Raw genomic sequence first — 17,840 nt, 5'->3', positions numbered from 1 at the left:
TAAAAAATAAAATTAGATAAATAAAAATTGGGTTGCCTCCCAACAAGCTCTTCTTTAATGTCAATAGCTTGACAGTGGGCTCTCATGGAGCCTCACAGATGTTCAGAGTATTGTTGAGTCTCCCCAACACCAAACTTAGAGTTTGGATATGGGAGTTCAACAGCAAACTTAGAGTTTGGTTGTGGCCTCCCAACACCAAACTTAGAGTTTGACTGTGGGAACTCTGGTTGACTCTGTTTTGAGAGAAGCTTACTGTGCCTCTTTTCCATGTTTACAGAAGGATGTCCTTGAGTTTTAAACTCAAGGGAGTCCTCATTCAATTGAAGGACTAGTTCACCTCTGTTAACATCAATCACAGCTCTTGCTGTGGCTAGGAAGGGTCTTCCAAGGATGATGGATTCATCCTCATCCTTTCCAGTATCTAGGATTATGAAATCAGCAGGGATGTAAAGGCCTTCAACCTTTACTAATATGTCCTCTACTTGTCCATAAGCCTGTTTTCTGGAATTGTCTGCCATTTTTAATGAGATTTTAGTAGCTTATACCTCAAAGATTCCCAGTTTCTCCATTACAGAGATTGGCATGAGGTTTATTCCTGACCCAAGGTCACATAGAGCCTTCTCAAAGGTCATGGTGCCTATGGTACAAGGTATTAGGAACTTTCCAGGATCCTGTTTCTTCTGAGGCAATCTTAGTTGTTCCAATGCATTTAGTTCATTGGTGAACAGAGGAGGTTCATCTCCCCAAGTCTCTTTACCAAATAAATTGGCATTCAGCTTCATGATTGCACCTAAAAACTTGGCAACTTGCTCTTCAGTAACATCCTCATTCTCTTCAGAAGAAGAATACTCTTCAGAGCTCAGGAATGGCATAAGGAGGTTCAATGGAATCTCTATGGTCTCTAGATGAGTCTCAGATTCCTTTGGTTTCTCAGAGGGAAACTCCTTATTGATCACTGGACGTCCCAGGAGGTCTTCCTCCTTGGGATTCACGTCCTCCCCTTCCTCCTTGGATTCGGCCATGATGGTCAATTCAATGGCCTTGCACTCTCCTTTTGGATTTTCTTCTGTATTGCTTGGGAGAGCACTAGGAGGGGTTTCAGTGATCTTCTTACTCAGCTGGCCCACTTGTGCCTCCAAATTTCTAATGGAGGACCTTGTTTCATTCATAAAACTCAGAATGGCCTTAGATAGATCAGAGACTAAGTTTGCTAAATTAGAGGTATTTTGCTCAGAGTTCTCTGTCTGTTGCTGAGTGGATGATGGAAAAGGCTTGCTATTGCTAAACCTGTTTCTTCCACCATTATTAAAGCCTTATTGAGGCTTTTGTTGATCCTTCCATGAGAGATTTGGATGATTTCTCCATGAGGGGTTATAGGTGTTCCCATAGGGTTCACCCATGTAATTTACCTCTGCTATTGCAGGTTTTCTCAGGATCATAAGCCTCTTCTTCAGAAGATGCCTCTTGAGTACTGTTGGATGTAGCTTGCATTCCATTTAGACTCTGAGAAATCATATTGACTTGCTGAGTCAATATTTTATTTTGAGCCAATATGGCATTCAGAGTATCAATTTCAAGAACTCCCTTCTTCTGAGGCATCCCATTACTTACAGGATTCCTCTCAGAAGTGTACATAAACTGGTTGTTAGCAACCATGTCAATAAGTTTTTGAGCTTCTGTAGGCGTTTTCTTTAGGTGAATGGATCCACCTGCAGAAGTATCCAATGACATCTTAGCTAATTCAGACAGACCATCATAGAATATATCCAGGATGGTCCATTCTGAAAGCATACCAGAAGGACACTTTTTGGTCAGTTCCTTGTATCTCTCCCAAGCTTCATAAAGGGATTCACCTTCTTTCTGTCTGAAGGTTTAAACATCCACTCTAAGCTTACTCAGCTTTTGAGGAGGAAAGAACTTGGCTAAGAAAGCCTTGACCAGTTTATCCCAAGAGTTCAGGCTATCCTTAGGTTGAGAGTCCAACCATATTCTAGCTCTGTCTCTTACAGCAAACGGGAAAAGCATGAGCCTGTAGACTTCAGAATCTACTTCATTAGTCTTAACAGTGTGACATATCTGCAAGAATTCAGTTAAGAACTGAAAAGGATCTTCAGATGGAAGTCCATGAAACTTGCAGTTTTGTTGCATCAGAAAAACTAATTGAGGTTTCAGCTCAAAGTTGTTTGCTCCAATGGTATGGATGGAGATGCTTCTTCCATGTAAATTGGAATTAGGTGCAGTAAAGTCACCAAGCATCCTCCTTGCATTATTATTATTTTCGGTTGCCATCTCCTCTTCTTGTTCGAAAATTCCTGTAAGGTTGTCTCTGGATTGTTGTATTTTAACTTCTCTTAGTTTCCTTTTCAGAGTCCTTTCAGGTTCAGGATCTGCTTCAACAAGAATGTTCTTGTCCTTGCTCCTGCTCATATGACAAAGAAGGGAATAACAAAGAAAATATGGAATCCTCTATGTCACACTATAGAGATTCCTTTGGGTGAGTAGAAGAAAAGAAGAATAAGAATGTAGAAGAGAAGAATTCGAACTCAGAGGAGAAGAAGGGAGGAGAATCCAAACACAAGGGTGAGGATAGGAGCGGTGATTTGAGATGTAGAGAAGTGTTAGTAAATGAATAAATAAATAGAAGGAGATGGGAGAGAGGGAATTTCGAAAAATAAATTTTGAAAAAGAGTTAATGATTTTTGAAAATTAAGATAAAATTAAAATTAAAATTAAAATTTAAACAATTAATTAATTAAAAAGAATTTTTTTTGAAAAAGACAGAGATATTTTCGAAAATTAGAGAGGGTTAGTTAGTTAGGTAGTTTTGAAAGAGATAAGAAACAAACAAAAAGTCAATTAGTTAGTTGAAAAAGATTTGAAATTCAATTTTGAAAAGATAAGAAGATAAGAAGTTAGAAAAGATATTTGAAAAGGATAGGATAAAAAGATATTTTTGAAAAGATATGATTGAAATTAGTTTTGAAAAAGATTTGATTTTTAAATTCACAATTAATGACTTGATTCACAAGAAATCACAAGATATGATTCTAGAACTTAAAAGTTTGAATCTTTCTTAACAAGTAAGTAACAAACTTGAAATTTTTTAATCAAAATATTAATTGTTGATGATATTTTGGAAAATATGATATAAAATTAAGAAAAATGAAAAAGATTTGATTTTTGAAAATGATTTTGAAAAAGATAAGATTTTTAAATTAAAAATTTGATTTGACTCAAAAGAAACAACTGAATTTTAAAAATTTTTTGAAAAAGTCAATCCAAATTTTTGAAATTTATGAGAGAAAAAAAGGAAAGATATTTTTTTTTTATTTTTGAATTTTTAATGAAGAAAGAGAAAAACATGAAAAAGACTCAATGCATGAGAATTTTTAGATCAAAACAATGAATGCATGCAAGAACACTATGAATGTCAAGACGAACACCAAGAACACTTTGAAGATCAAGATGAACATCAAGACTTATTTTTGAAAATTTTTCAAGAAAAGAAAATATGCAAGACACCAAACTTAGAAATTTTTCATGTATAGACACTATGAATGTAAGAATGCATATGAAAAACAAGAAAAGATACAAAACACGAAAATATGAAGATCAAACACGAAGACTGGCCAAGAACAACTTGAAGATCATGAAGAACACTATGAATGCATGAATTTTCGAAAAATGCATAAATTTTTAGAAAAAAGGCAAATGACACCAAACTTAAAAATTGACTCAAGACTCAAACAAGAAACAAAATATTTTTTATTTTTATTATTTTATAAATTTTTTTTAAATTTTCTTTTAAATTTTTTCAAAAAACATATAGGAAAAAGAAAATAAGAAATTCAAAATTTTTAATAAGAATTCCAGGAATCTTTCAATGTTAGCCTAAAGCTCCAATCCAAGGGTTGGGCATGGCTTAATAGCCAGCCAGCTTTAGGATATAAATCAGTCATACATTAACAAATTTTATTAGCAACAACTAGCTTGCTCTTGTAATGATGACTTGGAACCCTCAGTCTAAATGAATTTAGACATGGCTTTACAGCCAGCCAGCCTTCAACATGCTTCATGAAACTCTAGAATTCATTCTTAAAAATTCTGAAATAATTTTCGAAAACAGATGAGAAATTTTTGAAAGAATTTTGAAAAATTTTTGAAAATAAAACAAAAAGAAAATTACCTAATCTGAGCAACAAGATGGACCGTCAGTTGTCCAAACTCGAACAATCCCCGGCAATGGCACCAAAAACTTGGTATGCGAAATTGTTACTCTGAGGTTGTAAAATTTGTTGTTCGTTCTCTCCCTAGCAATGGCGCCAATAACTGGTGCACAATACCATGGTCCAAACATAACTTCACAACTTCGCACAACTAACCAGCAAGTGCACTGGGTCGTCCAAGTAATAAAACCTTACGTGAGTAAGGGTCGATCCCACGGAGATTGTTGGTATGAAGCAAGCTATGGTCATCTTGTTAATCTCAGTCAGACGGATATCAAATGGTTATGGAGTTTTCGAATAATAATAATAAATAAACAGAAAATAAAGATAGAAATACTTATGTAATTTATTGGTGAGAATTTCAGATAAGCGTATAGAGATGCTTTCATTCCTCTGAATCTCTGCTTTTCCGCTGTCTTCATCCAATCAGTCTTACTCCTTTCCATAGCAAGCTTTCTGTAAGGGCATCACCGTTGTCAATGGCTACATCCCATCCTCTCTGTGAAAATGGTCCAAATGCTCTGTCACGGCATGGCTAATCATCTGGAGGTTCTCGATCATACTGGAATAGGATTTACACTACAAAAAATTTTGGTAAAAACGGCGGTTTTTTTGGTATTTACGGCGGTTCAAACCGCCATTATTACCAATAATGGCGGTTTCGTAAAGTGACGTAATTCTGGGCACCATTCTGGTTATTACGACGGTTTTCTAAAAACCGCCACAATTCCCTGGGTTAAAACAGCGGTTTTTGAATAAGTTAACATGGCGGTTCAAACCGCCGTTATTTCCAGGGTTAAAATGGCGGTTTTTTGATTGGTTAAAACGGCGGTTTGAACCGCCATTATTACCCTGACAGAGTGGCATTTTGGTTGGTTAAAATGTCAGCTCAAACCGCCGTTATTTCCAAGGTTAAAATGGCGGTTTTTGGATAGGTTAAAACGGCGGTTTGAACCGCCATTATTACTTTGACAGAGTGGCGTTTTGGTTGGTTAAAACGGCATTTTTGAACCGCCATTTTTACCCTGACAGTAGCGTTTTAGTTGGTTAAAATGGCATTTTTGAACCGCCATTTTACCCTGACAGTGACATTTTTTATCGTTGTTTTTAACAATTTTTACCGTCATTTTTATCGCGTTAAATAAATAATTTTGTGATTAAAATTTCACAATAGCAAAAAATCATAATCCATAAATGAAATATTATATAACTCAAAAACAAAATATTAATATAATATATAATATTTTATTATTGAAAATCAAAAGTAATAACTTCTATACAAAAGCTTGTCTTACTAAACTTACCAAAATACAAGCATTGCAATAAACACTAATCAGTCAAGACTAATAATGTATTTAAACCATCTAACAAGTGCTGTTTTTACTACTTAGAATATGAATATACAAGACAAGTAGCTTAGCTAAGTGATGATGAATAAGATTTGGAGGCCAAAAGTTTTCTCCTTCTGCGACAGCAAACTCGGTGGAACTTCGCGTCTTCGGATGGAATTTTAGATCTGAGAGATTGGGACTTCCTTTCTCTTTTATACTTCTTTTTTTGTAGTGGTAACAAGTCCAGCGAGGACCACCGACGCTGTTCCCTGCAACAAACCAGAGGGAATTAAATTCAGATGTGCTTACTCCTCCAACTCATGCATAGTATGCATTGTTGAAGCATCTCCAGAAACAGCAGAGAGCTTAATTAAAACACTACTTGGTGTCATTTTCAACCTACAGGATGAGTTACATTGAGTTATCAACAGTCAATAATATTCTCTCCATTTTCATTTATATGTTATTTATGTTACTTGGACCAATGTCAATTGATCAATGATGTACCAAAAAGCAACAGTGACAGCTAAAAAGAATCAGAGGGAATAAAAGATGGAAGAAACTTGCCTAATTGAGTGGTATATTGTGTTATAAGACACAGACTTGAGTTCTCGAGGATGAAGGCTAAAATCCAGAACCTGCATGCAGTAGAAAAATATCCCTTAACCAATTCCAGATTTGTCATATCAGTATATAAAACAAGCTGCTGTACTATTTGTAACCCTTAGTTAATCTCAAGTTCAATTGCTGCTAATAATAAAAACAGAGACTCAATTTAGATATGAACCGTTAATGTGTATTAAATTTAAGAAACCATTATTCCAACTTTGTGACATTGCTTCCCATGCCATACAATAATCTAATTCAACCGTGAAAAATAAGGCATTCTTAACTGAATTTGTTTTTACTTGTAGCAATGAATTTTAAATTGTTCAAATCTAAGGTGTTACTAATAATTCAATCATTTCGAAAAGCTTGTGAAATTCTTGAGTAAAGTTACTATCATTATGAGTAGTTGGCATCTCTTTCATCTAGTTAAGAAGATGTAATATTGTATGACTAAGCACATATTTTAACAAATGTAAGTGGAGTCAAACTAACAAATAAAATAAACAAATAAGACCACTACATATATCCTCCTCATGGTACGTACTTAATTGCATTGCTTCATTCACCAAAAGGACACTTGAATCTGTAACGTACAAAATCAAACACTATAAGAAATTAGTATGCCGATGAAATAAATAAGAATATAAACCAAGCAATTATTCATAAGGAGATTTTAATTTGGAATAAGTACGTAGTGGGATAATGATTTGCTCCATTAAGTTAGGAACTGCCACGTAGATAAAAGTGACTCTTAATTAGATGTTAGTATAAAACTCTTCTACATTAATTAATTGTGCAAAACAACAGTGTTAATATCTTTTGGAGATTATTTAATTCAATCAGCAAAGTACTTGTTTTAAAATGCAATTGATAGCTAAAACAAGAAAAAGATCATTACTTCATTTCAAAGAGTAAAAAAGATGATGCATCAGAATTTAGATTCTAACCAGTCATCAAATTTTAACCGAGAACAAAGAAAATGGTAAATTTAAGTGAAGTGCTTCCAAAATTAGCATCTAAATGTACCAAAATCTAATTACTGCTCCAAAAGAAAGGTGTACCTTTGAAATTGCATGCTTGATTTCTTCTTGGCCTGCAATGCTTCGGCAAGCTCAATCTCCAAAGCAAGAACCCTTTCTAATGCATTGTCAGTGACAGATATTTCCTTGAACACAGGAAATATATTTCCCCATTCTTGATTAGCCTGAGCAACAGATAAAATTCATAAGAATCTGAACAAAGAAAAATACATGTTTCACGGCAATCAATGCAAATGAGTTATTTACTTCATGGAGTTTAATTCTTTTTTTTTTCATCTTTTCCAATTGCAATAAGAAGACACAATTTAGATCACATTTACACCAGACACAACAATAAAAGTCACAACTCGAATATAAGGAAAATGCTAATGCTATCCATGTTACCTTTCGCATGATACTAGAAAATAAATTTACTATATTTAGAAGTATAGATGAATGAAGAAAGAGTAGTTACAAATAATAGTGCCTAAAATGTTACCTCCTTATTCAAGTTGTCCATGCTAGATTTCAAACTTCTAATTAAATCTGCGTGCTTTTCTTCTTTTTGTTGTGAGTAGTCTTCACTTCCGGAATTGAATATGGTTTGGCATACTGAGATAAGTACAAGACTTTAGGCAATAACAACATTAACATGTAGAGTAAAAGAAATAAAAAGATGATACAAGATAATGTACCTATGCAAGGCCTGATCATCTGAAAGTTTTCCCTTTGCTCTAAACCAAAAATTCAAACTACATAAAACATTTAAACAAGTATTAAAAAAGGCAAAGAATTGATCTACCCTTCTTTTCCCCTGCAAAGTATTACCTGGGAGGAGATTTGGTCTGATTTGTTGAAGTTGTAGGTTCACAGAACCTTATCTCTATTGGCCAAGGGGTGAATTTAGTTGTAGCAATTTTGTTCCGGTAAGTTCTGAAGCAACAAACTTAGTCATCAGAGATCCTTAGCTTTAGATACATGAATGTTCTCTAAATAGAATCTTATACATATTCTTTAACAACACATTGCACCCCCCAAAATCTTACTTTGGAAGACGAGGGTTAGTAAGGCGTCTCTCCCGCAGCTCCTCCATTGACAAAAGCTAGAAACAATTAATAATCTGAAATCAGCAACACATTTTCATTCTTAAATCTTAATTAATATAAATAACCATGTAACTTACCTTATTTGGTGGAGGCACAGATGGCATGGCTACCTCCTGGTGGTCAAATCCTAATTCTTCTTTCTGTATATTAAGAAAATAACTTATTAGCACCACTAGGTTCATCTTTTGGATATTTCTCCTTCTATCATCTCATACTTATAGTATCATTTGCTAAAAAGTTACGTTGGGTGAACAAAATAAACAGAAGAATGATGTGAAATCGTCAAACAAAAGTACCTGAGCTACTTCAATTTCCAATTCTCGCTTTTTTATCTCAACAGAAAGATGGCGCAAGATGCAAAGAAATGACAAATCTGATTTCCCAAAGAATGAATTCTGCACTTCCCTTAAAAATAGAAAAACAGGACTTGGTGATGGTGATTAATGATTTTTGTTCAATCACTGAAAATTCAAATTCCTCCTAAGAAAATCATTAATATGCCTCTTTTGTGCTTAATATATCGAAAATAGAGTTAGAATTCAGTGAAAATCATACATACAAATTGTGTTTTTAAATTAGTTATTACAATTCATAAATACAATGTTACAATGATATATCAGGATTAAATTCCATACAAAAGTTAGAAGATTCACACCTGAATGCTAGTATTTCTACAAATTCTGTATCAATCTAAACAAAAAAAAAAAAAAAAGATGGACCATATGAAACAGTTGTTATGAACTTATGATCAATAAAAAAAACTTGTCACATTTACTTAGATACTCAGTCTTGTCTCTTCTTTTACTTCACTAATAGCTGCTGCGAAAATCTCCTCACCCTGCAGGTACAAAACCATTTTACAATAACTTCAGTAGGTAACTTCCAGTAGCCAATAACCATGTTACAATAACCATGCTGCAAAAATCTCCTGTACTGCATACCACGTCGACAACTCTAGAAGGTAACTTCCAGTAGCCAATTCCATGAAATCTACCTTTTTTTTCCTGTACTACAAGAACCTACAACCCCAAAACCTGGAACAAACAAATAAAGAAAAAAGAAGGGGAAAAAGTTGCATTGATCAGAATGTTGGCATGAAACAAACGCATGCTTATTGAAACTCATGATTTCCAATAACACATGGTAACAATCAAAAACTAAAATATACTACTTAATCATTTCATGAACATTCAACTCCCATGATTAAAAATTTGATCTTCAAACTCTTGAGCCAAATTTTTTAATGAACAAAAATTAAAATTGGTGTCTTGTGCTCAGCAAACTAGAGTAAAAGAGTGGTATAGTCTCGTGCAATTATACAGAAGACAGGCTCAAGTAACTTGCAAAAATCATAGTTACTAAGTACTACATTAATGGTTTAATAACTTAGGTGACAGGGAACACTATAACCTGGTCAAGAACAGGGCCACAGAGAGATCCATAATCATCAATTCTGGTATGGTAAAAGGAGCTGTAGAATGTGAGTCTTGTTCTTGGTGCAACTGCTTTGAACTTGAAGCTCACTGTTCTGAAGTTTCCCTTCCCTTCAGATTTGAAGGGAACTTTGAAGGTGTCCTTCGCCTAGGAGAAGAAGAAGAAAATATATAGGAGTTGAGTTCAAACTTCAAAGTGCAGCAGACAGGGGAGAAAGGAGAGAAGACTCTATATAATAAAAATAAACGATATTTGCATCCATGGAGATTATGACTATCTATTAGTACATGAATGAAGCCCTCATAGAAAGATTGAAGGATAGAAACACTAGAGATAGAGTATAAGATAGCAATGACTAAAATTTTATTTTGAGACTTTTCAGAGACATAATGTGTAAGATACAACAAAAAGTTAAGCTATAACAATCTTCTCTCTTTCTGTCTAGCAATTCATATTTCAGAGTTAGAAGTTTGGAATAGAAATTCGTACTTACTTGTTTATATTCCTTGGTGGTGAATGCATTGCCAACTAAATAAGCACCACAAACCAATGATATCACAATGCGGAAATTGCAAAGGAACATCCTATTCTTTGGATCAGACAGGACAAAGCCCTGACAAAGATGAGTATACTAACATGAGAAATTGCTATAGTTCAATAAACTAAATATAATCTCTTAGAAAGTTAATTTTAAGAGTATTATGTCGTACTCAAATCATAACTCATCCAGAAAAGCAAAGCAATGGTATAATTTTATAGCAAATCACAAGAATATAATAATTACAAATAGTGTTTTCCTCTTTTCTTTTATGGAAATTGAACAACAAAATAGAGCACATACATGCTGAGAATAAAGAACGAGAAACATTTTGACTACTATACTGAGATTCAAATCAATTTTAATTAAATTTGTTCATCTAATCTAAGGCAAGCCTAAGACCATCGATTAGAATAAAATATTTTCAAGAGAACAAAGGCAAAGAGAGAGAAGAACCTACTCGTGAGTCTGCCGGAAGAGAAACTCGCAGCTCAATAGCTCGATTGACGAGATTGCCGGCGTAGGAGAATGCCACAGGAGGAGATCGTCGCTGGAGGAGAAGCCGCTGGAAAAGATGTCGCTGGAGGAGAAGTCGCAAGAGGAGACGTCGCCGAAGGAGACCGTCACTGGAGCAGAGGTCGCAGAAGGAGGTCATTGCTGGAGGAGACGCCGCTGGAGGAGACGTTGCCGGAGGAGACCGTCACTGGAGAGAGGAGTCGTCGGAGGAGAGATCGTGACAGAGGATATCATAGTGGCAGAGCTTCAAGATTTTTCTCACACTGGCAGCATTTCAAGTTCAACACAGTTATGATGGGTTAATTTAGGGTTGAGCATTTTATACAAATTGATAATGGCGTTTAAAACCGCGAGAAGAAAAAAAAAACGCCGTTAACTACCAATGAATTACGGCAATAATCATAAACGTCAAAATACTCAAATATTATGGCAATATTATAGAACCACCATATTATTAATGCCGTTTTATATCATTTTTTTTGTAGTGTTACTATCCTTTTGCGTCTGTCACTACGCCCAGCACTCGCGAGTTTGAAGTTCGTCACAGCCATTCCTTCCCAGATCCTACTCGGAATACCACAGACAAGGTTTATACTTTCCGGATCTCAGAAATGGCCATCCATGGGTTCTAACTTATACCACGAAGAGACTAATAACTCGGACTCAGTCCCCTGTATTAGATATCTAAGAGATACTCATTCTAGCTTGGTTGCATGTAGAACGGAAGTGTTTGTCAGGCACGCGTTCATAAGTGAGAATGATGATGAGCGTCACATAATCATCACATCCATCATGTTCTTGGGTGCAAATGGAGATCTTAGAAGCGGAATAAGTTGAATTGAATAGAAAATAGTAGTAGTTTGCTTTAAATCATGAGGAACAACAGAGCTCCACACCTTAATCTATGGAGTGCAGAAACTCTACCGTTTGAAAATACATAAGTGATAATGGTCCAGGCATGGCCGAATGGCCAGCCCCCATGAAAGTCTAAGATAGCATAAAACTGATCAAAGGTCCTTTTATACAATAGTAAAAAGTCCTATTTATACTAAACTAGTTACTAGGGTTTACAAAAGTAAGTAATTGATGCATAAATCCACTTCCGGGGCCCACTTGGTGTGTGCTTGGGCTGAGCTTGAAGTTTACACGTGGAGAGGTCATTCTTGGAGTTGAACGCCAGTTTGTAACGTGTTTCTAGCGTTCAACTCTAGTTTGTGACGTGTTTCTGGCGTTTAACTCCAGACTGCAGCGTAGAACTGGCGTTCAACGCCCTTTTGCATCGTCTAAACTCGGCCAAAGTATAGACTATTATATATTTCTGAAAAGCCCTGGATGTCTACTTTCCAAAGCAATTAGAAGCGCGCCATTTTGAGTTCTGTAGCTCCAGAAAATCCACTTTGAGTGCAGGGAGGTCAGAATCCAACAGCATCAGCAGTCCTTCTTCTGGCTCTGAATCTGATTTTTGCTGAAGTCCCTCAATTTCAGCCAGAAAATACCTGAAATCACAGAAAAATACACAAACTCATAGTAAAGTCTAGAAATGTGGATTTAACATAAAAACTAATGAAAACATCCCTAAAAGTAACTAGATCCTACTAAAAACATACTAAAAACAATGCCAAAAAGCGTATAAATTATCCGCTCATCAATACCCCTTCTTTTCCCTTGTGTGCGTCCGCACAGGACCCTTTTCGAATGTTAATTCGAAAAGGGGGGAGGGTTGTGCTTCAGTTGCCAAAACCCTACCGCTCCCCTGTTTCTCCTCTCTTTTCTCTGAACACCCATAACCACTACCACCACCAACCTCCACCCCACGACCACCACTGCCAGCGATAATGCTGCCGCCACCGTCGCCCTCTCTCTCTCTCTCTTCCTTCTTCATTTCTCTCTCTTTTCTCCATTTCCTTCTTTTCTCTCCTCCCTGTCTCTACCACATCGCCGCAGCGCTTAGCCCTATCCGCGCCTTTCCATCTGGCAACCGAGCAGCACCAGCGGCGGTGACTTTCTGTGCCGCCGTGACCGTTCACCACCTCTGCTCTATCTGCTTCCTTTTTTTTCTTCTGCATTACAGGTTTTACTCCTTGCCTTGATTCCTTTCTTCTTGATTCCTGCCTCATTTTCCTGCTTCTGTTCATTTCTGTTTTTAATTTTGTTCTAGTTACTAAGTGGTTTAAGGTTAGATGACCTGTGAGTTTGGATTGAATATGTGATTGGCTGTTTATTGTTGAATGTTGTTGGAACTGAATGATGTTGCTGTGTCTAGGGCTGAATGCTGTTGCTTGAGACTGAATTATAGATGCTGCCATTGTTGAACTATGATTGATGCCTGTGAATATTGCACATTTTATGCTTGACAAAATGCCTGAATGGATTTTTGAACCAACATCTGTGTCTGATCAACATCGATTTTTTGCATTTTCCTCCATTTTTGCATTATTACTTCATACTTGTGCAATTTTATGCTAACTAGGGATGCTGCCTGGAATTTATTAATTATGCACTCTGTGTTCATACTGAAATATCAAACTGAACTTCAAACTGCTGTCTAATTATCTGATTTGATACCGATTTTACTGTGCATATCATCCTTTATTAATTAGTTTACAAACTATGCACTTCTTTGCTATTGAACTGAAATTCACAGCTTTAGTCATTCTATTTAGTACTTTTAAGTGCATAACATGTTGAACTAATGCATTATATGCTGACTGCTCATTCCCTTTGGCTCACACACCAAACTAGCATTAAACTTGCAATTTTGAAATTTGTTTGGTGTCATTGGCGGCAGTACATACCTTGCTTTCTACGTGAATTAATGTTGTTGCATATTCATGAACTGTTATAAAATGGACAACCACATACATAGCCACTTGTTCTATTATGTTTTTGAGCAATGTACTTTGTTTTTCACGCAAGTACTTCTTTGGACAAGGAGCTATGTGCATGTGGTCATTTCTTACTTCTCAACATGAATATGTCAAGCTTTCACCGTGACTTTGATTTTTGCCTTTTGTGCTAATTTTTGCAAACTCTTTTCAATTTCCCAGGCACAATTGCAATAATCAATTTCTGCAATTCAATTCACTTACATAATGCACCTAAGACATACATATGCTTTCATTGTTTGTCCACTCATTCAATTGTTGCTTAGGTTGCTTGATCTTGGGAAAATATTCTTTTGAACCTTTAACTGTTTTATACATGTTATCCCTTGATTTGGTATTTGTTTACTTGATTGGCTTTTATTTGAACTGTTTGATTATATCTTTTGGATTCTGTGACTTTCATCTGTTCTTCTGAGCTGTATTCTGTTTTTGCCTTTTTCAGGATGACTCGCAAAGGAAAAGAGAAAGCCAATCCTTTGGATCGCCCTCTTCCTGCTTCTCCTAGTACCCTACCTGACACATTTATAAATGCTGAAGTCCAAGAACAATACAAGAAAATAGAAAACAAAGCCTTTCACTATGAGCGAAAGCTAAACTTGCCTGAGAAATATGCGTACCAGATTTTAAACAGACTTGATTTTTATCATTGGGAGTTCGTAAAATTCGATCCAGTGGAAGTTAATGAACACCAGGTCAAAGAATTTTATGCGAATCTCCTGAAGAGGGACGCCCCAACTATTTTTCTCAGAGGTGTCACTCTGGACATCTCTGATACTGCTTTAGAGGCCCTCTTAGGTATTCTGCATATTCCTCCGGCTCGTGACGCCTATCCTCAGATAGTGAGGGATTTGTTATCGGGCAAGATATCATTAGAGGTTGTTTTGAGGAAGATTGGCACACTTGAGGCCAGATGGGAGTACAATAGGGGAGAGAACGCGGTTCCGTAGAGCATTGCGTACACTGATCTCAACTCGGAGGCGAGGATCTGGCAGCAGATTATCGCCGACTTTATCCTTCCGAGCTCGCATGCCACGCACATCAGGGTCTGTGCGGCAGTTCTCCTTTGTGCCATTCTGGAGGGGAAGAGGATCTCTGTTCTTCCCCTTATCAGATACTCGATGTGGAAGGTGACACAGAAGCAGAAGTACAACATTTTCTTCCCATTATTGATCACCAGATTGGCCACTCTGTCTGGAGTAGAGAGACGGCAGACAGACCGGATGTCTGTCCTGATTAGTAAGCAGCCATTTCTTCCATATGGTGACTACGACGGACCACCACAGAAGAAGAGGAAGACCATTGAGCCACCATCATCCTCAGCAGAGCCATCAGCACCTTCAGCACCTCTTGTGCCCGTAACCCGACTCCAGACACCCTATGAGCTGGGTCGGGAGATCTTAGAGACTCTGTATCGCATTGAGCGCCGCAACACTCGCCGCTTCCAATGGATAATGGCGAAGTTTGACGGTCGCGATCCTGGGCCAGCTCCTCCAGACACACCAGAGCCTCAGCCCCAGACTGAGGAGCCAGTTGTGGAGGAGCTAGCAGCTAAAGCTGGCCAGGCAGATGAGCCCCCAGAGCAGACAGGAGCGGAGACCACATTGGAGGAGCCGGTAGCTGAGCTTGAGCCGAGAGCTGAGAGAGCAAAAGAATCAGCTGGACAGACATCTTAGGAGCCCAGAGCAGATCCTGCACCACGTCTATCCATCGACATCATCGTCTACCACCGTCATCACCATCCACCACCGCCTGGCGGTGGAGCTTCATTGAGTTGATCACCCCGGTCCATTTTTGGCACGGAGGACCGTGCATTATCTAAGTGTGGGGGAAGATCGTCTATTTTTGGGTGTAAATATTCTCTTCCGAACACTTGTCATTTAGCTATTTTCAATCTTTATTATGCTTCTGTGGATACTTTTAGTACTTGGATGATGTGAATAGCTTATGCCTAGCTCATTTTGATCCTAATTGTTCATGTTACTTTTTGCTTGTTGAAAATTAGGTGAAGAACTAGGAAATTTTGAAAAAGTTTGCATCCATCACAACATGCATACATACATATATAGGGAATAATTTTGGTGAAAAACAACATGACTTTCCAACAATTTTGGGCTTTCTATTGAATTGATTGGAAAACAATTTTTTCAAACTTGCTTGAATGGATTTCTATGGAACATAGAAGAGTAAAGAACAAATACCTTGTGTATTTTTGAGCTATATATAGTGGTTACACATTTTAACCACTAATTTTGTTCATTGTGTGCTGTATCTCTTCTATGATTGTAATCTTGGCTTTGCTTGATTCTTTATTTCCAATGATTGATGTTTTGAATGCATTTAGCATGATTGAGGCCATATTTGTTTAAAGCTTACTTTTTCCCATATAGCCTACCCTTTTTCATCTACCATTGTTAAACCCCTTTGAGCCTTATTTACCCCGTTATTCTTGATTTTAGCACATCACAACCATAAGCAGAAAACCATGAACCACCTTGGGTTGTATCCTTGATTAGCCTAGGTTGAAGGAGTGTGTTACAATTAAGTGTGGGGGAAATCTGTTGGGAAACTTTGGTAGTAAAAGAAAATGTTTGATTTGAGTATTCATTGAAAATTTTGGAAAATGGGAACATTCATGTATGAACTAATTAGACCGTATGCAATTCTAATTTGAAAAGAAAAAAAAACTCTTCATCATAAAAAGGGCACAAGGGTACCCTAAAGAATGAAGAAACAAATAAAGGAATTTCATATATGATGTTTTTGTGAGAAAAGCATACATGAGTGTTAGTAAACAAGAAATCGTGGAAGGTTAGGATTATCTCTTGTTTTGATTCGGTTAATATAGGTTGATGTGGAAACTTAAACTAATCAAGGATTCAATTGCATTTAGTCCACTTGGCCATATCTATTCCACCTTTACCATAACCCCATTATAACCATATGAAGTCCTCATGATAATCGCATTCATACATCACTTGTTTGTTGATTGTTAGAAGAAAAGCAATTCCTTAAAAGCATGATTGGAATGAGATTTGAGTGAATTGACCCTAGACACCGAGTTATTAGAGTGTATACACACATAGTGAAGGTTCAATTACTCAATTCTATGCTTGCGCTTCTCTTTTTCATGCATTCTTGCAAGTTTCTTCATTTTGATAAGTGAATCAATTCTCTAGATCTTGTTGCACTGAATTAATTTTCTTGCTTAGCCCTAAATGTTTATACTTGCTTGGGAATTTGATTGTCTGTTTTCACCAAATCAATAGGACATTATAGATAGATAGATATATAGCATATACATACTTGCATGCATATAGATAGTTGCATTTAATAAGTTGGCTACCCCTTTGATTATTTTCCTTGTTGGTTTAGCATGAGGACATGCTATTGTTTAAGTGTGGGAGAATTGATGAGTCCATATTTTCTGATATATTTCGCCTTGATTTGAATGGATTCTAGCATATGAACTCACACTTAAGCACCAAATAGCATACTTTTGTGTTTGATCCCTAAGTTGATCCTAAATGTGAAAACATGCAATTTTGTGCTTTAATAGAGCGAATTAATCCCACTTTTATGTCATCCGATGCCGTGATATGGTTTGTGAGCGATTTCAGGCCTTGAAGGCAGGAATGGATGGCCAAAAGTGGAAGAAGGCATGTACAAGGGAGAAAACATGAAGAAAACAAGGAAAAGCACACACAGCGAAGTGTGCATGTGCACAGCCCTGCGTGTGTGCGCACAAGCACCTGTGTGTACGCACAGGTCGATTTTCAGCCGAGTGTGCGGTCGCACACATCTGTGCATCCGCACAGGTTCCTGCACGTGATTGCGTTAATGAAACACGTGCTGTGTGAATTTGGAGGCCTTTGGCTCATTTTTGGAAGGCTGAATAGCTAAATTGGAGTGCTATATAAAGGAGACTTGAACACTTATCAAGGGGGCACAATTTGGGGGACACATTGGAGCAATTTTACATAGTATTAGAAGTAATAATAGTGTAGAGTAGAGAACTCTCCTAGGGTTTATGTAGTTTTCATTATAGAATTTTATAGCAAGCTTTGATCCTTGAATTTACTTCTTTGATTGTAAGTACTCTCAATTTCTTCTTTAATTAAAGCACTTTTACCTTCATTTCCTTTTGGTTCAAGTTACTTTGTTCATATTGCAATTTTT

The 17,840-nt window shown here is 36.7% G+C and overlaps 1 protein-coding gene and 1 non-coding gene across 19 annotated transcripts; one reads left to right on the top strand and one right to left on the bottom strand.

The window, feature by feature from the left end:
• The first annotated feature begins 1,785 nt into the window (after positions 1-1,785).
• Positions 1,786-1,893, top strand: LOC112746533 (small nucleolar RNA R71). Its single transcript, XR_003174413.1, has one exon. It is a non-coding gene; the product is annotated as a small nucleolar RNA R71 (small nucleolar RNA).
• A 3,558-nt stretch (positions 1,894-5,451) lies between these two features.
• LOC112742078 (acyl-CoA hydrolase 2) lies at positions 5,452-11,186 on the bottom strand. Of its 18 annotated transcripts, XM_072214144.1 has the most exons (16): positions 10,724-11,118; positions 10,219-10,338; positions 9,702-9,872; positions 9,233-9,325; positions 9,067-9,129; positions 8,947-8,981; positions 8,588-8,696; positions 8,369-8,431; positions 8,232-8,287; positions 8,014-8,118; positions 7,881-7,937; positions 7,685-7,797; positions 7,228-7,370; positions 6,711-6,749; positions 6,125-6,195; positions 5,452-5,826 (listed from the first exon to the last, which is right to left on the bottom strand). In XM_072214144.1, the coding sequence occupies exons 1-4, from the start codon at positions 10,916-10,918 to the stop codon at positions 9,311-9,313; spliced, it is 501 nt and encodes a 166-aa protein (XP_072070245.1). In that variant the 5' UTR covers positions 10,919-11,118; the 3' UTR covers positions 5,452-5,826; positions 6,125-6,195; positions 6,711-6,749; positions 7,228-7,370; positions 7,685-7,797; positions 7,881-7,937; positions 8,014-8,118; positions 8,232-8,287; positions 8,369-8,431; positions 8,588-8,696; positions 8,947-8,981; positions 9,067-9,129; positions 9,233-9,310. The 18 variants fall into 17 exon arrangements, with proteins under 18 accessions (XP_072070245.1, XP_072070244.1, XP_072070237.1 ...); XM_072214143.1 differs by having other exon boundaries at positions 8,588-8,686; positions 8,947-9,129; positions 10,724-11,168; XM_072214136.1 differs by having other exon boundaries at positions 9,233-9,872.
• Between the last annotated feature and the right edge of the window lie 6,654 nt (positions 11,187-17,840).

The sequence above is a fragment of the Arachis hypogaea genome, chromosome 14 (assembly GCF_003086295.3).
Source record: "Arachis hypogaea cultivar Tifrunner chromosome 14, arahy.Tifrunner.gnm2.J5K5, whole genome shotgun sequence".
NCBI lineage: Eukaryota > Viridiplantae > Streptophyta > Magnoliopsida > Fabales > Fabaceae > Arachis > Arachis hypogaea.
This window is presented reverse-complemented; position numbering and strand designations above follow the sequence as displayed.

What these genes read in the sequence shown, in the direction of transcription:
- LOC112742078 (XM_072214140.1), bottom strand. Translation starts at nt 10,918, where the DNA reads ATGACCTCCTTCTGCGACCTCTGCTCCAGTGACGGTCTCCTTCGGCGA. An exon ending in CTCTTCCGGCAGACTCACGA is followed by an intron (nt 10,339 to 10,723) that starts GTAGGTTCTTCT and finishes CATCTTTGTCAG; the next exon opens with GGCTTTGTCCTGTCTGATCC. An exon ending in CCACCAAGGAATATAAACAA is followed by an intron (nt 9,873 to 10,218) that starts GTAAGTACGAAT and finishes TTCTTCTCCTAG; the next exon opens with GCGAAGGACACCTTCAAAGT.